At 33.7% G+C, this 26,010-nt stretch overlaps 3 protein-coding genes across 3 annotated transcripts; 2 read left to right on the plus strand and 1 right to left on the minus strand.

Annotated features, from left to right (window-relative positions):
* The first annotated feature begins 1,775 nt into the window (after positions 1-1,775).
* LOC124539115 (trypsin, alkaline A-like) lies at positions 1,776-2,698 on the plus strand. Its single transcript, XM_047116440.1, has 3 exons — positions 1,776-1,993; positions 2,078-2,324; positions 2,411-2,698. The coding sequence occupies exons 1-3, from the start codon at positions 1,776-1,778 to the stop codon at positions 2,696-2,698; spliced, it is 753 nt and encodes a 250-aa protein (XP_046972396.1).
* Positions 2,699-9,681: 6,983 nt separating this feature from the next.
* On the plus strand, positions 9,682-10,820 carry LOC124538964 (trypsin alpha-like). The gene is made up of 4 exons (XM_047116251.1): positions 9,682-9,761; positions 9,883-10,030; positions 10,120-10,366; positions 10,464-10,820. Exons 1-4 carry the CDS (start codon positions 9,725-9,727, stop codon positions 10,749-10,751), a joined length of 720 nt encoding a protein of 239 aa, XP_046972207.1. The 5' UTR covers positions 9,682-9,724; the 3' UTR covers positions 10,752-10,820.
* A 4,343-nt stretch (positions 10,821-15,163) lies between these two features.
* LOC124538900 (achelase-1-like) lies at positions 15,164-16,258 on the minus strand. The gene is made up of 4 exons (XM_047116153.1): positions 16,148-16,258; positions 15,899-16,046; positions 15,567-15,813; positions 15,164-15,473 (listed from the first exon to the last, which is right to left on the minus strand). Exons 1-4 carry the CDS (start codon positions 16,182-16,184, stop codon positions 15,186-15,188), a joined length of 720 nt encoding a protein of 239 aa, XP_046972109.1. The 5' UTR covers positions 16,185-16,258; the 3' UTR covers positions 15,164-15,185.
* Positions 16,259-26,010: the final 9,752 nt, after the last annotated feature.

The raw sequence follows: 26,010 nt of genomic DNA on the forward strand, positions 1-26,010 counted from the left end.
AAAACATATATTCCGAACCGGTGATATGTGTACATTCGTCTAAGTCTGAATTTCTTGTCGGTTCTTCTCGATAGAATCTACTTCCCAAACATTTGGCAACTTCACTTAAATTAAAAAGTTGTTAAATGAAGATTCAAAAGTGCATGTAAAAGCTTACTTGAAAAAAGTATATTTTGGTTTTGATTTTGATCCAATAATCGATAAAATTGTGCTTGTCATGCAAATTAACTTGCATATGCCAGCTGTTCCCTGACTTTGCTGGCAAGAATAAGGTTCTGCATAAATAGAACTATGATTTCTGATCCAGTGTCTTTGCCGGCGTAAACAGAATACATCACTACGGCTTCATCACAATCGGTTAATATCATACATTTTTATTTTATTCAGAAGAACGCACTGTTTATATTGTCATAATAAGATTTTAGATTACAACAAGTATCGTCAGCAACCAAAATAATATCACAGATACTTCAAACAAAGGAAGGAAGATCATATAGCATATATAGGAGGTCAGGCTACATGGGAATTATTTGAGTGCACAATAGGGTGCGGTAATACATTATCTATTTCGTCAATCACATCTGATGGGAGGGTGGGTAAATCTGACACGACCGGAAAATAACTTTATTAACTATAAGATGTTCGAAAATCGACAACAGCCTGATATTTAAGACATTTTCTGCTTTACAAAACCACTCTATAGAACCAGCTTTAGGGGGCGGAACTCACTCCTTAAAGGCCAAAAATGCACCTGCAAGCCTCCCGGTCTTGAAGATGTCCTTGGGCGATAGTAGTCACTTTTCATCAGGTGTGCTTTCCGTTTGGTTGCCAGCTTTAGCATAATAAATAGTTCAGACGTACAATCAACGGCTTTACACGCTTTCCGAGGCACGGTTACTACGGTTATTTTATAACTTTTTAACGATAACTTGGGGTTTTAGGCGATGGCTTCGGGATCTGCGATCTTATGTCCAGCCGACATACCAACGAGTTAGTTAAGAATATATATCATAAAGAAAATATAAAGTGAATAGTTAAATTAATAAAATATACAATATGCAAAAATATACATAAACAATACCCACTTTTTATTTCATTACGTTGAAATAAACGCAAATAATATAAGGCATTATTAAATCAAAGTTTTTTTAGCATGAAAATCTAAATTACTTGTTGAGATTCAATCACGTTTCCCTAATAATGCACTATTAATATCATCATCATTATATTTTGTATAACGTAACTATCGTAAGCAAACAACATAATATCACAGACACTTTAAACATGGGGAGGAAGATCATGTATATAATCTAGAAATAGAAAAGGACCTAAAATTTATCCTTGTAAAAAAAAAACATAATTGACGTTTACTTTTAATTTACTTGAAATGAGGTACCTTTCACCAAATTTTGGATCTTCAGTGAGACTGCCCGTTTAAAATAAGAAAAAAAATAAAATAAAAACACGTACAGATTTACATAAGTAAAACTATTCAATTAAAATGTATGTACGTATTATCTATTAAAAAGGCAGTAGTAGTTACTAAGAATCTGTAATCTGGTTGTTTATCCTGAATAATTTATTGATAAAGTTATTAGAGATATCCTATGTTGTGGTAATTATTGGAGATTACAATGATTGTGACATGTTATATAAATATTAGTGAAGCTTGAAGTGAATCATTCGAAGCAAAGACGTGAATTAACATGGCTCTCATCTGGTTGTTGAGTCTCGCCATATTAATATAAACGATTTTCAATTTTGGAAAGTGATTAATGTTATATTCTGTGACGTATAAGAAGAGTATTCATGAGTATAAATCAACAAAACTATTTCGACCGTCAGGTGCAGCATCGGCTGATTATTTGCAAAGGTACCCTTCCATCGTGCAAGTGGAGACTATCCAGCCGTGGGCCTTCTGGGAGCAGACTTGCGCCGCGAGCATCCTCAACTCCAGATACGTGCTCTCTGCTGCCGCTTGTTTCTCTGCATCGTGAGTGCTCCAGTGCTTATTTAAGAATAAATTAAACAATCTTTAGCTATCAGCTATATTTTTCCGTATTTCTCATATTTTCAGACCATCTTCACACCGTATCCGCGCAGGTGCTAGGTACCTCCACACCGGTGGTGTCATCAACTACGTCGACAGAATCATCAACTACCCCAGAGACAACTTCACCGCTCAGTTTCACGATATCTCCGTAGTGAGACTGGCGTCCGTTATCACGTACAGCCATCTCATACAACGGGCTGCTATTCCGGCGCCACAAACAGTTATCCCCAATGGATTAGTTTTGGCGCAAGGAGGCTGGGGTCGTGGCAATGTGGGTTGATTACTGAATATTAATTCAATTCTAAAATTAATAATTATTCGATTGGGTATGTGAATACGTTGTTCTCCTTGTTGCAGTCCTCACACGCTCTCAGCGTTTCCTCCATAAGGACGGTTAGTGGCAGTAACTGCGGCATCAATCTGCCGACCAACCAAACAAATGTCAACTCCACGTCTAACATCCTCTGCGGAACTTACACTCAATGGTACAACGTCTCCAACGCCGACGGCGGCAGTCCCTGGTTCTTCGGCAACGTCACAGTGGGCGTCGTTTCTGGACTCAACTACGGAAACAGCTCGTGGTCTAGCATTGTCGCGACCCCTATCGCTTATTTCACCAACTGGATCGTCAGAACCGCTGTGTAATATAACGACATTACCCAAAGAAAAGTCAACCCAAGCCGTGTACCAACTAAAGATTTTATTCATAAAAAATACATTTTTAATGCACTCGCACAAACACATTTTTTATTTTCTTCCTTTATTTCATGAATAATATTTGTTAAATTACGCATAAAAATTATTCTGTAATTATTTTAGTATAGTCAAATAAGATGTGATTATGTCAAGTAATAAACTAATATTACACAATATATATGTATTACCTATTCAGGACGTACTAATACCTGTTGACTTTCAGGCAGGATATATCAATTTAAATAATTGTATTAACTAACATGACTGTATTTTTTTTAAATGTTGAAAAAGAGTAACTACTGAGTTTCTTACCGGTTTTTCTCGGTAGAATCTACTTTCCAAAGCTTCACTTAATTAAATGACGTTAAATGACGATTCAAAAGTGCTTGTAAAAGCTCACTTGAATAAAGTATATTTTGATTTTGATTTTGATTTATGAGATATGACCCTAAATACTCACTCCAGCTCTTCAAGAAGGCAAATATTCCCAAGTATTGAGTTCTACTTGGCTTGCAGACTACAGATGAGTCCGTATTATTATATTTATAGTTTATATCTTTATTTCTAATAAATTAATCGAGTAATCACATGGTCTAAGAGTTAACCTTATGGAACCGCAGGATACAGTTACCGCTAGTGTTGCCCAAATGCAAGAACAAGACGAGACTTAGCCAGTCTTGGTCTTGGTCTTGCGCCAATACACCTGGTCTTGGTCTTGGTCTTGGTCTTGCGCTTCCAGTCTTGGTCTTGGTCTTGCAGCAAGAGTCTTGCGAGTCTTGCAATTACCTATTAGTTTATTACTATTTATTAAAGTTTATTTTAAATCTTAGAAAAACGTATTAGAATTGGAACATTGTGAGCTTGAATTAACATAGCCAAAGTAAAGAACAAGCAGATTAATAAATTACTGAAGATTTGATAAGAAATTTGAAAAATCAACTGACCTATATTATGTACTGACATATTTTTATATTATTTTATTAGTATTGTAGAATTGTTTTACACGTTTCAGGTATATTTAAAAGTTGCTACAATATTTATCAAACGGGTGATATTTGAACACTTTTGCTATTTTTTCTTATAAAAACTTAAGAAATATAATGACTGAATGTACATTAATAGTACCTAAGTAATTAGTTTAAAACCATATAATCAATATTATAATATATACTTATTAGAATAAATTATTATGACATCTACTACCTATCCTTACCATTTTATCGTAATCATAATACTACTTGCGTGATCATTATAATGTATTCATTTTCATTCTAAGCACTCTGAAACTTATTTATTCTTTGGAACACCTGTAGGTACTCTTAAAATTCGAAATTATTTTGCATGAGTATACCTACGCCCTGTGGCGGCCCTAAAATAGTGTCAAATGTTGTGATTTCGGCGCGGCGGCAACGATTGTTGTATATGATTTCAAAAGAAGCCGCCGGCGCGTGTATCATAACCATGTACTTCCGAAAAACGGCAAATTTCTTTGAGAAGTAAGTACAAAACCTTTGATGCCGCATTATCAATCTGCCGATGATTAAAACATAACTATGCATGCACTCAGTTTGATTTTAATGGATATTTTTTTATTCGCTATGTAGGTATGTTTATGGTATTAGTCGTAATGCGAATAGGTCCAGTATTTCATATTCTTTAATACAGTTTTTTGCGTCTCATAGAATTCCTAAGCGTACCTATACACCGAACTCTTAAATCTAACTACTCCGATAGCGCTAAGTCCTAGCTGCAAGACGCAAGAGTCTTGCAGGCTATGTCTTGTTCTTGCTCAAGTCTTGCACGGTCAGTCTTGGTCTTGGTCTTGTTAAAAATACGCGGTCTTGTTCTTTTCTTGGTCTTGGTCTTGCAAAAACGCAAGAACAAGACCAAGACTGCAAGACCAAGACTGAATTTGGGCAACACTAGTTACCGCTAATCAAAGGTCAGGTGACGTAGGTTGAATTAATTTCGCCTTCAGCAAAAATGTAAAGTCAATAATTTGGTTCTGAATGCTCAAAAAAAAAGGTGTAGTTTTTAGCCTACCTAATGTTCGAAAGCAAAATTGTAATATATCTTTAAACGGTGGCCGTTTTGATGTAGCCAATACTACGATGTTCTTAGGAATAGAATTGGATTCCAGACTTCATTGGAGACCCCAAGTAATTAAAGATAAACTTATAACGCCAAGTTTCCGACTCCGCAAAGAAAATAAATCCTTCTTGGAACAAGGTATCCGTTTCTAAAATAAAAATCCGCAGACATTTTTATTTTTGCCGTAAATTCAAATCGTTTGTAAAAAAATACATGGGTAAAAAAGCCATTATATTCGATACTCAATTTTATAGATGATAAAAAAGCCTGTTGACAGGCAGGATACATTACGTACGTATATAATTGTATTTAACTAATGGGATTGTCTTTTAAATGAGAATCGTAGAAACGCCAAGTGGCTCAACTTACTCCTTTACAGAAATAGGTACATATATTCTGTCTTTGTCTAATCCATTTTATTCAATCTAGCTATTCCTCCTTATTTTAAAAAATGTTTCGAGTACCTTTGTATTACTCATTAATTTGCAATCTCTTCCATCAAATGAGAGTCTAATCTAAGTCGTTCACCACTGGCACATATTGTTACTCTACAAAGCGAGCTCAAACTTCATCAAGTTATTTTCATTTATATCTCAAAGGGTTCATGTCGAAACTTATCCTGAATTAAAAATAGTTTACGCAATAATAATAAAAGTTTACGAAGACATTTTAGAGTACAATATACTCATTATTTCTACATTATAAAAATGACTAGCGTTAATAAATATATAAAATATACATAATCAGATATTTTCTTTATTTCTTGAGCCTATACCTGTTTAATTGTACAAATTTTTAATTCTATGCATTACAGCACATAGCATTGCAAAATAGTCAATTCATTGATGTGTGTTGCTAAATGACATCAAGATTAATATTAAAGGTGAACATTTATTGTTGGAAACTTCACTAAAAATAAAATATAAACGTAAAATATTAAACCTTATTTTATATATTATACCTTAAAACGTAAAATATTAACCTATATTAAACCTTATTCTTTCATTTTTGAAATATTTTGACCTTAAATTATTTTAAGTCTAATAATAAATATAACAGAGAGAGAATTGACGGGCGGTCGCGACCACTTTACCATCAGGTGGCCTCCTGAATTTGCCATAAAAACGACCCGTTAGTTACGACATTTATATAATTTAGAACAGTAATAGTTCACTAAGATAGTTTATGACAGTCTCAGTTCCGTACCGTAAAACATATATTCCGAACCGGTGATATGTGTACATTCGTCTAAGTCTGAATTTCTTGCCGGATCTTCTCGATAGAATCTACTTTCCAAACCGGTGGTAACTTCACTTAATATAATAATAATTTGTTTGAAGTCGGTTTTTCTTTTTGTTAATATTTTTATTAATTTTTTGATTTTAAGTGAAGCTGATTTTGACTAACTAATTTTTCATAATATGAATAGATTAAGCGTTGCGTTTATATGAGTCAGAAACTAGCGAATAAAGCAAAAATAGACTTTCGAGAATGCGGCTTTAATACGTCATGCGGCATAAACTACAAGGATCCCTCGAAAAAGCTGTAATCGACCTCAGCAAAAAAACTTTGAAAAAGAGCTAATATATGTCGTCACATCACATACACAAAATTTGATTAAAGATAGTAAGAAATTCTGTCCCATATCGCACCCTAACTGTGAGCCGTATAGGAGTTCCATCACTACAGAGTAGAAAACAAAGTCGCTTTCTCTGTCCCTATATCTTTAAAACTACGCAACGGATATTCATGCGGTTTTTTTTAATAGATAGTGTGATTCATAATACATGAAGAATATAGTAAAGAAACACTGATAATTTTAGAAGTTTGCAATGTGATGTCGGAAATAAACAAATTCTGTAGTATATTTAGTATCAGTATTGCACCCGTGCGAAGCCGTGGTGGGTAGCTAGTTGATTATAATATTCGACTATGATAATTACATAAACATAACCACATTATGGAAGGTAACTCAAATATCCAAATAACCTATAAATAAAAGATTCGCCCGAGTATCGCTAACGTGCTCCTCAGAATTGTTCCGTTCCCTTCCGTTCCGTTACTTTGTCATGGATCCTATGCTCAGAACCTTACCAATCTTTCACGAAACTACCCTTGACGTATATATTTTATAATAAAAAAAGAATAATCAAAATTGGTTAATGTAATTTTCAGTTATTCACCTATTTGTCCCGCATATATATAAAGCAAATTTAAGATTTATGTCGTTTTCATACGGATACCACCATCGAAAAAAATAAGATTAAAATGGGACCCCACAGGAAGCACTACCGTTCAAACAAAAAATTATCAAAATCGGTATACCCAGTGAAAAGTTATGAGGTAACAAACATTAAAAAAAAATACAGACGAATTGATAACCTCCTCCTTTTTGAAGTCGGTTGAAAAATTTGTTAAATGACGATCAAAAGTGCTTGTGAAAGCCTACTTGAAAAAAGTTTATTTTGGTTTTGATTTTGATTCAATGTCTTGTGCATGCCGATTTACAAACGATTGTAAGGCCCAACTCAAATATGATGGTCCAATCAAAATAGGTTGTATTTCGATTTTGTCACCACACTTAGATATCTTAGATGTTATCTATCTACAACAAGTTTTACACGTAATAATGATAAGAAATTGTAAACATCTGTTTATTATTATTCAATATTGATAGTTAAAACCTTCTCAGAATAAACACAATAAGCTAATATCACGTGAAATCCATTTTTAAATCTCTTCCTGATATCGCTCATATTCAGAACATTGATAATAAACCTATTATGTTTACGTTTTACGCTGAATCTTCATATTCTAATTATCTTATCGATAAAATTGTGCTTGTCATGCAAATTTACATGCATGTGCCAGCTGTTCTCTGACTTCGCTCTCAAGAATAAGGTTCTACGTAAATAGAACTACGGTTTCTGATCCAGTGTCTTCGCCGGCGTAAATAGAATACCTACACTACAGCTTCATCACAATCGGGATTATATCACACATTTTTATTTCTTAAGAAGGAAAAACTCAAGGGAAATCAGGCTACATGGTAAATGTTTTAGGGCTCAATTGGGTGCGGTACACACACTTTCTAATTTGTCAATCTCATCTGATGGGACGATGGGCAAATCTGACACGGCTGGAAAATAACTTCAGTATCTCATCTTTTAGATATTCGAAAATCCACAACGACCCGATTTTTAAGACTTTTCTGCTCCGCACAATGACTCTGTATTCGACAGAGCTTTGGTGGGCGGAACTCTCGGTCATGCAGATGTCCTTGGGCGTTGGTACCTTTCGTAAGGTGAACCTTCCGTTCGTTTGCCACCTATAGCATAATAAATAGTTCAGACCTACAATCAACTGCATTACGTGCATTCCAAGGCACTTAAAGTACACTTCTAGTTCCTGAAAATGTATCGATAGAAACATTTTACAACTTTTAACGGTCTGACATGAGATTTAAGCCAAGGACTTATGTCCAGCCGATATACGTACGGGTTAGTCAAGAATATATATCAGAAAGTGAATTGTTAAATAAATAAGATAAACAATATGAGAAAATATACATAAACAATACTTACTTTTTATTCCATTACGTTGAAATAAACGCGATTAATATAAGGCATTATTAACTAAAAGATTGTGTGTGATTGATAAATTACTTGTTGAGATTCAATCACGTTTCCCTAATAATGCACTCTTTATATCGGCATCATTATAATTTATATTACGTAAGTATCGTAAGCAAACAAAATAATATCACAGATACTTTAAACATAGGGAGGAAGATCATGTCCATAAACTAGAAATAGAAAACGAACTATCCAACCAAATCATTAAATGTAAAAAAATGCCAAGTCTCTCGATGCAGTCTTTCCATCGTAAAAAGTTTTGAGATCTCATAAAAGCCAAGTCATATTCAAATTATTTTGCAGTTATAAATAAACATTTAGTAATTGTATCAATAGTTTTCTTTATATTATACTTAAAGTCCAAGAAGGACTTCAGCTTCTGCTTTACTTAGAACCCGTTCTCTATCTCTATCTCTTTTATTTCTTCTTTGAGGCTTCGGTACTTCTAAGGTAGATAAGTATAGGCGATATATATTTCGAAGTCGATTATATTCAGCTATTGCTGTTTCCTGAGCTTTGATACTACTAAAATTCACATTTATTAAAGGTAATCCACCCAAACTAGTCACTCTTGAAAGAGCCACGTATGCTTGACCACATGTAAAAAATGAAGAGCCTATTAACAATAATAAATCTACTATCTAATCCGGCTAACTTAAGTTCTCCGAATAACACTACGATAATTCAATTGGCATGTAATTTCTAACTTAAGCTTGTTCTAATGCCTACTATTATTCACCGAAAACCTAAAGTCCTAGCTTTGTCCACGTCGAAGATATAGAGGGGGCGAAACAGCTGCGAATCGCTTCGAGAAAAGATGGTACAGCCGTGCCCGTTTTGCTCGAGACTTGGCTGGGGCACTGCCGTGCCCCAAGAAAATTGATCCTTGTACAAAAAATCATAGGTGACCTATACTTTTAATCTACTTTACCATTAGGTACCTTTTACCAAACTTAGGATCTTCAGTGAGACTGCCCCTTTAAAATAAGAGAAAAAAATAAAATAAAAACATGTATAGATTAACATAAATAAAACTATTCAATTAAAATTTATATATGTATTATCTATTAAAAAGGCAGTAGCAGTTACTAAGAATCTGTAATCTGGTTGTTTATCCTCAATAATGTATTGATAAAGTTAGAGATATACTATGTTGTGGTAATTATTGGAGATTAAAATGATTGTGATATGTTATATAAATATAAGGAAAGCTTGAAGTGGATCATTCGAAGGAAAGACGTGAATTAACATGGCTCTCATCTGGTTATTGAGTCTCGCCCTCGTCGGTAAGTTCTCCCATATTAATATCAACGATTTTTAATTTCGGAAAGTGATTAATGTTATATTCTGTAACGTGTAAGAAGAGTATTCATGAATATAATTCAATAAAACTATTTCGACCATCAGGCGCAGCATCGGCTGATTATTTGGAAAGGTACCCTTCCATCGTGCAAGTGGAGACTATCCAGCCGTGGGCCTTCTGGCAACAGACTTGCGCTGCGAGCATCCTCAACTCCAGATACGTGCTCTCTGCTGCCTCTTGTTTCTCTGCATCGTGAGTACTCCAGTGCTTAATTTAAGAATAAATTAAATCGATGTTAGCTATCACCTACATATATTTTTCTGTATTGCACATATTTTCAGTCCATCTTCACACCGTATCCGCGCCGGCACTAGGAACCTCTACACCGGTGGTGTCATCAACTACGTCGACAGAAATATCAACTACCCCAGAGACAACTTCACCGCCCAGTTTCACGATATCTCCGTAGTGAGACTGGCGTCCGTTATCACTTACAGCCATCTTATACAGCGAGCTGCTATTCCGGCGCCACAAACAGTTATCTCCAATGGATTAGTTTTGGCGCAAGGAGGTTGGGGTGGTGGCAATGTGAGTTGATTATTGAATATTAATCTTCTGTGTGTACTTGTATCAAATCATTAATTATTCGATTGGGTATGTGAATACGTTGTTCTCCTTGTTGCAGTCCTCACTCACTCTCAGCGTTTATTACGTAAGGACGGTCAGTGGCAGTAACTGCGGCATCAATCTGCCGACCAACCAGACAAATTTCAACTCCACGTCTAACATCCTCTGCGGAACTTACACACATGGGTACAACGTCTCCAACGCCGACGGCGGCAGTCCCTGGTTCTTCGGCAACGTCACAGTGGGCGTCGTTTCTGGACTCAACTACGGAAACAGCTCGTGGTCTAGCATTGTCGCGACCCCTATCGCTTATTTCACCAACTGGATCGTCAGAACAGCTGTGTAATATGTAACGGAATCGTTCTTTTACACATTGAAGATTTTATTAAATAATAAAAGTGTTATATGCTAACAATTTATTATTTTTACCTTTAAAACTTTTCTCCTGAAAAAGTACATAATACACTAATATTTTAAGATGTTAATATACATTGTTGATCAAATAACGTCGAAATAGCGAGTAATTATCGAAACGATGATTAACTGAACCATCAGTTTTTCATCGATTGAAACCGTTCTCAGAATGATAACAAAGCTGACACTTAGTGTTTTTGTAGCTGGGTAGTATTGCCTTTTTAATAATTAAAATGACGACGTCTAATTATCACCTTTTCATAAAAGGAAATTACTTATAATTTATTGGGTAAGAAATGCATCCTGTATTATGCTGCATTAGTTGGTACAAAAAACAGTGTCAAAAAAACTTATTACATGAAGCTCAACGAAAAAAGGGACGTATAAATATTATCAGAATTTACTTTGTCGAAGTTCTTTGTCGTTCTTATTATACCTTATATTTTGGATGGGTTAACCCTAGTCATACAAATCACAGTATCTACAAATGCCGCAAAACTTGATGTACGCGTTTTGGTCAAAAAATATTTCTACACCTATTTAAATATTATCATTTCATACCTTCATTTTTGGCTTCAGTACGTTCAGAGAAAACTTTCCGGTTTAATTCCGAATCGGTTGTAAATTTTTGACTGATAATAAATCAAATGTTGTGTTTCTATGTTAAAAAGAGATTTTTAATTCGAAGTTCATATAATTAGCAAGCAGTAATTTTCTCTTAAGACATCTTGGATAATGACGATAATACAGTTACCTAGCTTACTTTCTTCAGTAGCTGGAAATTTTTGCTTTAAAACTTGGGATTAATAATAAAATATGGCTATTTTGTAGTTTAATTCAATTTTGTACTTTATAGTCCTAAAAATAAAGCATAATTATTTATTCATAGTGCGTATTAATGCCATTACATTTTTATTACTGTTTATGATGTTCATGATTAACAAATTACACGTCATTTTGAATCTGAAATCTGATTGGTCGATGCTTTCTTTATCTGAAATAATCTAACGAGCGAAGAGCTAATCAAACGGTTGCAAGTGATTACTTTGTTTTTATCTATTTATAATCTTTCAGCTCGAAACTCCCTTCCGGATATTTTAAATAAAACATATCAATCTATGCTAATATTATAAATGTGAAAGTAACTCTGTCTGTCTGTCGTTATTTCACGACCAAACCAATGACCCGAATTTGATGAAATTTGGTGTGAAGCAAACTTGAACTCCAAAAGGATATAGGCTACTTTTTTGCCTAATACATGACAACCAACATCCTAAAACGCGAGCGAAGCCACGGGCGACTACTAGTTTGTACCTATATATAAAAGGTATACTAACAGTTGCTCCACGGTATCTTTTTAAAGAAACGGTGATAATAAAATTTAAATCAAATCAAATTACCCTTTATTGTACACCAATAAATAAATAATTTAAACACGATTCAGAAAGAGGCGGACTTATCACTAATATCTTCCAGGCAACCTTAAAGTAGAGTAGAGAAACAGATATAGAAAGAGGTAGGAGTGTACAAAACAGATATAATCATAATAAATAAATACAGTGAAATATTAATAAATTTAAATATAAAATAATGTACCATAACTGATAAGGAAAATACATACATATATGTACTTATCTAGATATAAAATATATAAAAAAACTAAATTAATGTCTCGCGAAAAAAAAATTAATTAAGTACAGCAATTAAAGTGCAAGATAGTATTGTCTCAAGATAGGTTTAAATGATGCAAATTATTGTGCACATCTGTCCTACTTCAACAGTAAAGAGTTCCACAGACGAATAGCCTGAACAGTAAAGGAATTTGTTTAGAAGGAGGTCGAATGAGGAGGGATCTTTAAAAGTAAATTATCTACTGTGCGAAGAGTAGAATTATGAGTAGAACGTAAAAATTTAAAATTCTCCTTTAAATAGAGCGGAGTTGAAAGATGCAAAAGTATTGAGTAAAATAGATGGAGAATACGAGTATTCATGCGATAGCGAATTGGGAGCCACTTGAGCTTTTTGCGAAAGTCGGATATGTCATATTTACGAAGATCAAGTAAGAAACGAATGCAAAGATTTTGAAGACGCTCAAGCTTGTTTAGTTGCTCCTCTTTTAAGTCAACAAAGCATGTGTCAGCATAATCGAGAATTGGTAATGGAGCCTCTGTGCAAGCGAAATTTTGGTGGAAATAGGTAGAAAGTTTCGCAACCTTCGGAGCGACCCTAAAGTTGAAAATATTTTTCTACTTATGTTACTTACCTGTGGTTCCCACGATAAACGTTGCTTAAAAATAACCCCTAATTTTAACAATTTGTACTAAACGGTATATCAACACCATCCAAGCTTACAGTTGGTAAGTCAGAAAACGAAATGCGCGATATTAATTTAGAAATTCCGATGGTCAGAACTTGACTTTTTGTAGGGTTTACCTTTAATCCAAAAGATTTCGACCATTTAGCAATTTTATCTAAATTGTCATTTACTGAATGAACAGTTTTAACTGAATCCGAAACTTTACTCAGTGAGTATATTTGATCATCATCTACATACAAGTGATAGAGAGATGTAACATGAGAGGAGATAAAATAATAGATATTGAAAACGAAGAGAGGAGATAACACGCCACCCTACGGCACGCCAGCAGTTATAGGAGACCATTGGAGAAATAAACGTTAACTCCTACACCCTGCCGACGCCCACGCAGGTAAGAATGAAACAAATCAATTACTTGTGGAGATATTTTAAGAGAACCAAGAATAGCAAGAAGGATATCAAGGTCCACGGTGTTGAAGGCATTACTAAAATCTAGTAATGTCAGCACCAGTCATTCACAGATAAAATAGAGGATAGGTAAATTAATAACACCTCGTTTTTGATTTGTCAAAGTACCTCCGTCTGTGCGGTACCAAAGCTACCAATGAATCTATATTTTGATTTAATCACATTTTTGGTCGTAAAAATTATATCACTGACAAAACTTACTATAGTTTCCTACTAATATATACGTATGCAATGGAACGTAATTTAAACGAAATTATCTCTTGACTGACTGATAGCAAGCGAAAGTCCAAAAATATTCAACAACCTCAGTGGTCGAGTAGTGAGTACACCGGTTTTCATGGGAACGCCACTCTGAGATCCCGGGTTCGATTCCCGGCCGAGTCGATGTAGATTAGTATTAGTTTTCTAAGTTGTCTTGGGTCTGGGTGTTTGTGGTACCGTCGTTACTTCTGATTTTCATAACTCAAGTGCTTTAGCTACTTACATTGGGATCAGAGTAATGTATGTGATTTTGTCTCATATTTATTTATTTATTATTTTATGTATGAATGTATGTGATCTGCAGTATCAGTTGAAGTGATAAATTCTTTGCTACGAGATAACTTTAAATGTACGAAAATGTTTTTTTTAATCCTGATTCTTTTAGTGTCACAGTGTTTTTAGGATTACAAAACTTGGATTAGTGAAATCCACGTTCTGATATTTGTCTATTTGGCATTGAAGTCTTAAGCCATGTGACTTCAGATTCTGGGCTACCGGTGGATATAATTATATATAATTATTTTAGTTAGTTAACAGAATTAGTATTGAGTATTCATTAAAAAAATATGTTATAATTTTCAAATATGTGGATAATTCGAAATGGCAGCAAATATCTAGAAAAAATAAATAAATAAGCGACAACACCACATAGATCACTCTGATCCCGATGTTTTTTTTATGGTATAGATTGGCGGACGAGCATATGGGCCACCTGATGGTAAGTGGTCACCATCACCTACAGACAATAACGCTGTAAGAAATATTAACTATTCCTTCCATCGTTAATGTGCCACCAACCTTGGGAACTAAGATGTTATGTCCCTTGTGCCTGTAGTTACACTGGCTCACTCACCCTTCAAACCGGAACACAACAATACTGAGTACTGTTATTTGGCGGTAGAATAACTGATGAGTGGGTGGTACCTACCCAGACGGGCTTGCACAAAGCTCTACCACCAAGTAAGTAGCTAAAGTACTTGTGTTATAGAAAATCAGAAATAACGACGGAAATAATGATAACATAGAAAACTTATGAACTTTTTCTACATCGACTCGGCCGGGAATCAAACCCGGAACCTCGGAGTGGCTTACCCATTAAAATACGTGTAAATATATTACCACAGAGGTCACACATAGAAATATTATAATGTTTAGATTTGAACAAAGATTAGGTCAGAAATATAATTTCTATGCTTAAATATTTCTTAAAACAAATAAAAGTAAATTATGAAAGAGTAATAAAATTTACAAAATTCAATCAAATTCATTTTTTGGTCCATATACATATAAAGGTGTTTTTATTTAATCATTTGTTTCACGTTATACAGCAGTCCTGATGATCCAGTTGGTGAAATAACTGATCGGGGTAGCCGCAACACTGGACCAAGAGCTATTCATGTTGTTGGGTTCGGAAACGACGGCCACCGTGACATTGCCGAAGAACCAAGGACTACCGCCGTCAGCGTTGTGGAAGTTGGGGCCTTCAGTAACAGTTCCGCAGAGGACGTTAGATGTGGAGTTGAAATTTGTCTGGTTGGTCGGCAGATTGATGCCGCAGTGACTGCCACTGACCGTTCTGACGTAGGAAATGGTGAGAGTGTGTGAGGCCTGTAATAAGAAAAACAACGTATTTACATACCCAGTCGAATAATTAGTTATTTCATTCAAGTACAGGGAATTAATATTCAGAAATCAACTCACATTGCCACGACCCCAGCCTCCTTGCGCCAATACTATTCCATTGGAGATAACTGTTTGCGGCGCCGGAATAGCAGCCCGTTGTATGAGATGGCTGTACGTGATAACGGACGCCAGTCTCACTACGGAGATATCGTGAAACTGGGCGGTGAAATTGTCTCTGGGGTAGTTGATAATTCTGTCGACGTAGTTGATGACACCACCGGTGTGGAGGTACTTAGCGCCGGCGCGGATACGGTGTGAAGATGGCCTGAAAATATAAACAATACGGAAAAATTTAGTTGATACCTAATGATGCTTTACTTTATTCTTAGATTAAGCACTGAAGCACTCACGATGCAGAGAAACAAGAGGCAGCAGAGAGCACGTATCTGGAGTTGAGGATGCTTGCGGCGCAAGTCTGCTCCCAGAAGGCCGACTGCTGGATAGTCTCCACTTGCACGATGGAAGGGTATGTTATCAAAGAGTCAGCTGATGCTGCACCTGATGGTCGAAATAGAAATATGTTATACGTTAAAGAATCTCATTCAATTTTCGAAATTCGAATTCATGATGTACCTGTAGATGACCGGTGTCGAACTTACCTACGAGGGCGAGACTTAGTAGCCAGATGAGAACCATTGTAATTCGATTCTTTGTATCGATCTTTATGAGGGATTTCCGATCTTAGCTTATGTTTTTATACAAACATTTTGTTATCTTCGATGATTAAAGCTAAATCTTTATTATAAAGGCTGTTTTGGTTTTTTATATTTCACCTTATATTTTGTTTCTTACAGTTGGAATAAATGTTTGCTCTTTTTTTTAATTTAATATTATTCAAATATGTTTCTTTAGTAATCATCATGTGTTACTTCGTGCTTGAAGAATTAGCACAGCTTTGTAATTCATACTGGTCCTGAAAGAGACAACGAGTATCGAAAGTTAGTAAGCAACGCTCACCATTTCACTCCTCTCAATTACATTTGGACACAATTCTCTATACCATCTATTAGCTTCGTTGATGCTAGGAACACTGATAATGTATGAAACACTTTTAAATTATAATATTGCAGTGAATGTGTCATTATTTGTGATGATTAACAGAAAACCAGTAAAGGAAATTATTAAATTAATATTAATATTTAGTACTACAAAATTAAATATGAACATCATGTATAATATATTATTATTAAAGTACAAGAAACAGTAGTCAAAATAATATCTAAATACTTTAAGCCTTTATTGTGAAATTTGAAAATACCACTTGAAATCTAATACAGGGGGTATTAAATAGATAGTACGTGTCAGGTGTGGATGATTCCTATAAGTTATTTATGAATATTTATAAGGATTCAATAAACACAAAGATTTAGTTTACACACGTAGATAATAATTATCATAAGATGGATCCATGGATTATGATTCATTGCCGATTTGATTGCAATTGTGTAACTATAACTTATTAGAAATGCCCCCCTACTAGGCCAAATACAAATATTAAAATAGTTGTGATTTTATAATTAATTACTTATATATAATCTGTAGATGAAGTGAAGGAGTAACAACGTTGAATACTACTATACCCGGAACAACTTAGCTTGATCACTTTGAGAGATGTAAATGTTTTTGATCGACATAATTTTGCAATGACGCAATGACATATGCTTTTCTTAATTTAATGAATTTAATTTTTTTTATGGAATAGCTTGGCGGACGAGCTTATGGGCCACCTGATGGTAAGCGGTCACCGTCACCCACAGACAATGACGCTGTAAGAAATATTAACTATTTCTTACATCGTCAATGCGCCACCAACCTTGGGAACTAAGATGATATGTCCCTTGTGCCTGTAGTTACACTGGCTCACTCACCCTTCAAACCGGCACACAACAATACTGCGTACTGTTGTTTAGCGGTAGAATAATTGTACAAATATTGAAAAAATACATATAACAGAAGACGCCAAAGATTCAAGTGCTATCCCAAAATATTAAGACGTTTTACTGCTTCAAAGTAAAATTTGAACAGGAAGACTGTAAATAATAGATGCTTGTACAATGTTACATCAGGTTACTGGTTAGATAGATACATTAAAATACAAATGAATGTTTTATTGTATTTACATGGTAGAATGCTACTTTTGTAATGTGATTTAAATCGAGAAAACTGTTAATTCTAGAAACAGTGGGTTTAATTATTTTTAGCCTATTTTTTAATTACAATACAGAAATATGTTTAAGAGTCTAGACATTAAATAACATAACAAAAAATCTGTACCTACTCAAAACTTTTCATGTGTTTCAATGAAGTTAAATGTATAGTAAAAAGTAAGCTAATAACGGAACCACAACGTTTTATAACACTTGATCAATATTTGTCGATCGATAAAACAGTCTTAATGGGACGCGAAAACATCATAAAATAAGAATAGTTTAAACTTCAGCCTATCAATTTCCCACTGCTGGGCTAAGGCCTCCTCTCCCTTTGAGAAGAAGGTTTATAACATATTCCACACGCTGTTCCAATGTTTGTTGGTGGAAAACACACGTGGCAGTATGTCTATGAAGTTAGACACATGCAAGTTTCCTAACGATGTTTTCCTTTACCGCCGAGCACGATATGAATTATTAAGACAAATTATGCACAGGAAAATTTAGTGGTGCCATCTGGGCTCGTAAACCTGACTTGAATCATATTTTGTTGCTATACGATAGGATATCCAAATTATCATTCTTATCATCTATCTTGTTCAGACGGATCAAATTTGCTTTATATTTCGATCAGACACAATCGATACGATATCGAGCGGCTTTCGGTTAAATTTAAATTTAATATCGACTGAAAATAGATATATCAAAGGAATATTTTAACGGATCATATTGATAATTATAATCTAACAATAAATGTAATCCCTAATCCATTCTATCTACACAAATATTCTAAATGCGTAAAAACCACTGTATACCTCTTTAAGCTTCAACCGCTGATCCGATTTTGATAAAATTTGATACGGACATAGCTCAATTTCCGGTAAGGGCACAAGGTATTTATTTTAATTTACCTATCGAGGTTTTATAATGAGGCGATTCATTACAGTAACAGAACAAAAGAAGATTAAATTAAATAACACTTTCAGGATCTTGTTATCTGATCTCTTCGATATGTCCACTGGTCTAGTCATAGATGTGTTAGTTAAATAGCAGGATATATTAATTTAAATAATTGTATTTAATTAACTTGACTTTATTGAAATAAAACTAGTTTTAACGGATTTAAATCGCGTATATTAATTATTTTTATTATCTCGACGTTTTGAGCACTTTACAGCGTTCGTGGACACGGGTAGACTATCCGTCTACCAAAGTGCAATAATCGCGAAAATCTAAGACAACTTGACTTTATATTTTTTAAATGTTGAAAAAGAGTAACTACTGAGTTTCTTGCCGGTTCTTCTCGGTAGAATCTACTTTCCGAACCGTAGTAGCTTCACTTAATTGTAAAATGACGATTCGTAAGTGCTTGTAAAAGCCCACTTGAATAAAGTTTATTTTGATTTTATTTTAAAATTATAATTATCTGATATTTAACTTAATTGAATTTGCTGCTTTTTATTATAAAATATAATTTCAGAAAATAGTTCGCCAAAGAAGTTATCTTGATCTGAGGAATCCCAAAATATGATGATACGTAGGAGACATGGTAGATATGGGTTTCTATAACAGTAGAGTACTTTAGTGTAGTGTCATTATTTAAATAACCTGTAATTTCGCTGTATTGACGTGAACGAAATATTTAAAGGATAAAACGAAAGGAACCTTAAGTATCTTTGGATGTAACATCCTTGTGATTTAATTTACCATATATGTAGATCTTTAGTAGTTGGCAAAATCTATTAGCTTTCAACATAGAAAATCAAAGGGTGAAAATTCAAGGAAAATATTTAATTATCCAATATAAAAAATCTTATGATAATTGTAAAATAATATTAAATTTAACTAAAAATTGAACACTGGATTTACAAAGGCCCATTCTTCCTGTACTTAAATATCTAAAAAACTTTCCAAAACACAAAGAACTACCCGTCTGCTAGCGGGACATTTTTTAATTACAGCAACTGAAACGCCCCCTTTTGAATAGAAGAGCAGCCGCGTACTGTTAACTTATTTATATCAAGGCTTTCCTTCATTGCATATTTTATCCAAAGACTAATAGATATCTAAGATAGAGCTAGCATACGTTTTAGTTGTAAGGATAATTTTCTTAGACTATAATTTTAATCCATACTTCTGTGACCTTTGCACGACAACTAGACTCTAATAACTCTACTAACTTTTAATACAATATTGGCTTAGTTAATATTGAATTTGATTATTTAAGAACTGAGGTTTTAATAATATTGGGAATTAAAGCACCAATTTCACTGAATGATACGTTATCAACGTCTATAAGTGACGAAGTCTGAACACGCGTTTTCCTGTATTCAAATTTAATGATTAATTTAGATAATTTTGGCCCAGTATATATCCTATTATACAATTCCTTCAAGAAGCTTGAAACAACTTGACAAGCAGTTAAGCAATAATAATTATATTATTGCTTAACTGCTTAAGTAACTCTAAAATTAATGAAAGGAATGATCTCAATGAATTTAATGAACAACCTTTACTTGACCAAAAGGGTATCGTAACGATTCTAGTAGCTTGATCAATAATATTTTTTTAAAGAATTTCATAGTTATTCAAAATAAAGGCAAAGTGTTCCACGATTTAAATTTTAAGCATTTATTATTTATGAGAAACACAAAAAGATCACCAAATATTTTCAAATACGAGTCAATACACAAATGTTTCTATTTCTGTATCTGTATTAATTAATATTATATTAATTACCCTTTAAGATCTTTCAGTTTCTATATTATTTTTGGGTTTGATATATACGAAGCAAAATGATATAAATTACACCGTTCACACCATGTCATATTACTCTGCTAATTAAATCAATGTAAGAGAATTGAAATCAACCCATTTTTTTATTATACTCGTATAATGTCAAAGGCTCTACTAATGGAAAGTGACTACCAACGCCCATGGGCATCTGTAACACCATGGGACTTTACCGGCCTTTAAATCAAATCAATTTTATTCAAGTAAACTTCACAATTAAGCGTTTTTGAATCGTCAATAATTAAATACTACCACCGTTTCGAAAAGCATCTTCTAGCGAGAAGAAACGGCAAGAAACTCGCATAGTTGCTCCTTTCATATAAACAAATTTACAATGCTGTTACTTTCAGTAATTAGTGTCCTATCATGGAACCCGTGCCTAACTCCAGGCGTTTCCAAAAAGTACTCTTTTTATGAATACTACGATTTTTTTATTAATTTAGTCTTAACAATCTTTTTAAAATTTTAAAATATGCCTATGCCAATGACCAATAACTTTCTCTTTACCGTATGCAAAAGGAAACTAGGGGTTCCAATTTTGTTCTTATATTAATAGTATGTATATAATTTTTTATATTCTTTTGTATAAACATTATATTATCATAAATATATTGTGAAGCAGCCGTTAATATACCGATTTCTTTAAATTTCTCGCGTAATGATGTCCTAGAGCTAATATTGTAAATTGTTCGGATAGCTCTTTTCTGCAGAATAAAAACAACTTCAACACCTGCTGCATTAACCCATAACAACATTCCAGGGCAGTTACCCTGCATCAAACTTCAACCTGTCTCCGAACTTATTCCAAGTAGTTTTCATTTTATTTTTACAAGGTTTTATTTTTATATTTTAACATTTTATTTTTAATATGCAACGACCGAGCTGCTTGACAAACTTGTTTAAAAAATTTGGAATATTTTTTGACAAAATTGGTAAATTTACAATCACTATTATATTTCTTGAGTTCATATAGATCATATAATTTATTTCGACTTAAATAGATACCGGTAGTGACGCAGTCTGAGAACTGTATTTCATTGTCCTGATAAAAAGTTTTTAACTAAAATATGTTATTGAATTCTTTATCAATTGTAAAAGAGAATTATATAAAGACTTGGGATTATTTGAGGTAAGATTCAATTTTGGAAGGTAAAGCATTTTTGAAGTTGATTAAACCTTTTACAGTAATCGGCCTACAAGTGACTCTTCGTTTCATTTGATTTTTTTTTATACCTATTGACACCATAGGACTAAAGTGGTCTGATGTAAGGTTTGATAAGATTTCCTTATTAACGGCCTCACAATTACAAAACACGTTATCTATAAAGGTTGCGGAAGTCGCTGATATTCTTGTAGGTTCACAAAATATGTAATTTAGATTAAAAGATTGAAATAAATTTATGAACCTAGTACTTATGGAAGACTGAACTAAAATTTCAATGTTAAAATCTCCACAAATAACGATATTTTTTCGCCCAGTACAGACTCGCTTAGGGGCGTCCTCCATCACACATTCAAAAAGGTTAAAATCCGATTGTGGAGGTCGGTATACGCAGTGCTCAGTGCTCTCTATGGAAAGATCCACAATGTCTTTTCGTTCTTTACAGTTAATATTCTGTTTTGTGTATATTAATGATCTTCATGTTTAGTTGCTTTTCTAAATAACGCACTTGACAATTTATAATTGTTAATACTAGGTGGTAGTATTTTCATACTTTAAAAATAGTTCGTTATCTTTGCTGGATTAGCTCTGTATATATTCTGATGTACAATACTAATAATATATTTACAGTGCTAATCCATTATCTTATTATCTATTTTTTTATTTATTATTCAATTCTTAGTTTAATGGCTTTCAGTTGTGCCGGCAGGGCACAGATTATTTCGTCAATGTCACGTAGGATGGATTAATTTATTATTGTTAGTAGCACAACTACTAATCAAGGGTATAATCTTTTTTTTAGTTGTAGTATCTATAATAGGATCAAATATATTATAAACTAACAATTTAGCTATATGTCGTTTATATTTAAGTGGCAGGTACATTGTATTTCTTGTCAGCTTAAAGTTAAATATAAATGTATTTATGTCAAAATTAATAAAAACGTCACTATGAATACATATCATGCTATGTAAAAATTGATTTTAAATAATTATAAATGTATTTATTTTGTGCTTCCGTTGGTAAATTGGAATATGGGAAAGCACATAGTAGAAATTTACATTTATAATGTTTATTTATTTCAAGAAGTATGTTCATTGATTGTAAGACATCTTTTTTGCTAACAGATAAACTGTCTCCATAGAAAATTATAATATTAGAATTTTCCTTATATTAGTTCGTTTGTTTATCATTTCTATGTATGGTATCCCTGGACTACAAGTGTTATTTACTTTTTGCTTCAAATTATTACTTAATAATGATCCCATGCCCTGGCCTATCTTGTCCGAGTACGTACATGTTTTATATTACAGGCTATGTCAGACATTGTATCCCCTAGGATATTTGGACCATTACTATCTGTAGTGACACATTTCTGGGAATGGTTTTGGTAATACTATTTTCTATGACACTTTCTGACTTATTGACCATAGGAAGTGGAAGCACAGTGTGAACGGACTGACAATTACTTTAAGGATGGTATAAAGTATAAGGCTTTTGTTGAAGGTTCTCAAGTCGTAGTAGCTAGTTTCATAGAATAGATGTGCGGGGCAGACAATACCTAATTAATCGCTCTTTTGCTCTTTTATTTTTTGGTAACTGTAGTCATAGTTTTTGAGTATCATATAAAATCAAGATTTACAATAATTTGAAAGGACGAAGTGTCTTTTTACGCATAACACATTTTCATAAAGTTATAAAATATTTATATATTGTAATTAAATAGCTTAAAATCAACTTTAAGGTAAGAGAAAAGTGAAGTCAGCATCTTTAATATTTCTTATAGCGCCAATATACTCGTATATGGGCAACAGGGACCAAATACGTGATGATTTTTAATGTATATCCTATCACTCTCCCTGCCACTCTTGTTGCGTTGTACGGTTAACATTTCAAATTTTGTTTTTTTATATATTTGTAACCTTAAAAAAAATTGGATGCAAATTTTTATTAATCGTAATCTTTTCTAAAAATACTCAGGCGTATATAAAGTCATAGCGTTGTTAATCTAATATCTAATGAAGTAAAAAATATTAACCTACTTTAAAGTCGATTCACGATTATGTAACGTAGTTATTATATTTGGAGCCGGTGTCAGCCACGGGTACGCGCCTCAACAATCAAAAGAAAGAAGCGATACGAGCCCCTTGATTGACCCAATATATTATTTATCGAATAAAAGGTAATTTGTAAAAAACATATTTCTTAAAGTATTCTCGTATTGTTTTTGATAGATATACTGTAGAGACTATGACAATTACATGAACATAACCACGTTACAGAAGGTGACTCAAATATCTAAATACCTATAAGTAAAAGATTCAGCCGAGTATCACTAACGTGCTCCTCAGAATTGTTCCGTTCCCTTCCTTTCCGTTACTTTATCATGGACCCTATGCTCAGAACTTTACAAAATGTTCACCAAACTACCGTTGAAGTATATCCTTTATAATAAAAAAAGAATGATCAAAATCGGTTAGCACAATTTTGAGTTATTTACCTATTTTTCGCGCATATACATAATGCAAATAAAAAAATTAAAATGAGAGCACTACCTTTCGAACAAAAAAAAATGCCAAAATCGGTTCACCCAGTGAAAAGTTAGGAGGTAACAAACATAAATTGATAACCTCCTCCTTTTTGCAGTCGGTTGAAAAGTGACGAAGTCTGAACACGTGTTTTCCTGTATTCAAATTTAATGATTAATTTGGATAATGTTGGCCGAGAAATTTGAGAAATAAGTAAGGATTGCACAAATTTTCATGTATCCGAAATATATGTCCAATTATACAATTTCTTCAGGAAACTTGAAACATAATTATTGTTGCTTAACTACTTGTCTAAAATTAATGAAAGGGATGATCTCAATGAATTTAATGACCCAAGCTTTAGTTGACCAATAAGGAATAGTAACGATTCTAGTAGCTTGATCATTAAATTTTTTTCTTAAGAATTTTATGATCATTAAAAATTAAGGACAGGCGTTTCCATGATATAAATTTTTAGCATTTGTTATTTATGACACAAAAAGATCACCAAATATTTTCCTTTTATTTTCAAAATACGAGTCACATGTTTCCTATTCTGTAATATAATTTTTGAGGAGCAAGGAGAGACCAAAACTGAGAACGATAGACGAAATATTGTTCTCGTCTTTGGAAATCGTGTACTTTGGTCGTGTACTTTGATTTTTGTTTTACTGACATCATTGCTGATAGTAAATAAATTCAATTTCACCTTTTGAAATGGTGGGACATGGTGGAAAAGAGGAATTACTGAATATCTTGCACCCTCTGGGCAGGTAGTAGCTTTAAATTTAATTCTGTACTGTAACTGTACTGAAGATTCAAAAGTGCTTTTTATGAAAAATTTCATTTTTATTAAAACCTCTTTTGTCTTATATCTCTTTGACTACTTAGAACAGACTCATATGGAAGAAATAGTTAAAAATAACAAAAAGACAAGATTATTATGAAGATAATTACGTCGTTCGCAGCCGAAGGACTTAAAAAAACCCGAATGTACTTTGAAAGTGAATTTATTTTAATTCACAAATTTAATACTAACTTAATTTAATTAGACTACTTCATGTGTTGAGGTTGTAACACAGAATGATCTGAGAGCTAATTATTATATTATTTATATTATAATATTATTAATGTTAATACTTTACTTAATTCTAAGAGACACAGAACTTAAGTTAAGATCGGTGTGGTCCGTTGTTGGCCGGTGTGGTGTTGCGCAAGGGTTGCTGGTACCGGGCCGTCGTCGGTGGTCTCGGAGAACGCGATGTCCCAATGTACCACCATAGGGTGGTCGCATACATAACACCTCCCCCCGTAGATCAGCGACTATTTGAAAGCGTTGAGTGCAAATGTCGCTGGCACCGATGTCTCGTTCCTGGCTTGCACAGGCTCTTCAGCAGGGTTGTTATGAGTCCCGTTATCTTTTTTTACCGATTCATTCCTTGTTACATGGTGAATGTACCGCTTAGTGAGTATGGCAATACTAAGTGCCAGTGCGCTGAACAAAAGTATGTAGAATGAAAAAGTTGTATGATATATACTTCCATGGAGGTGATCTAGTTTTGTAGGTTGATCATTTAGGACCCTGTCTTCAATGCTGCGTAGCCCCGGTGTATTTATATTTTTCAGTTTCAGGTGAGGGATTGTAATGTTCTTTGTAGTTGTATAATGTTCTGGAATTTCGGTTAATTTCAGCGGCTGTCATTTGAGTTTATTTTGAATATTAGAAATGGTGAATTCGTCAGTGTGTAGTGAACACGTCTGCGGAATCGTGGCTAGATAACTTCCGAATAGGGTAGTAAATTCATGGCTGCTGCATTCTAACTCAACCTTCA

The sequence above is a fragment of the Vanessa cardui genome, chromosome 21, assembly GCF_905220365.1.
Source record: "Vanessa cardui chromosome 21, ilVanCard2.1, whole genome shotgun sequence".
Lineage (NCBI taxonomy): Eukaryota > Metazoa > Arthropoda > Insecta > Lepidoptera > Nymphalidae > Vanessa > Vanessa cardui.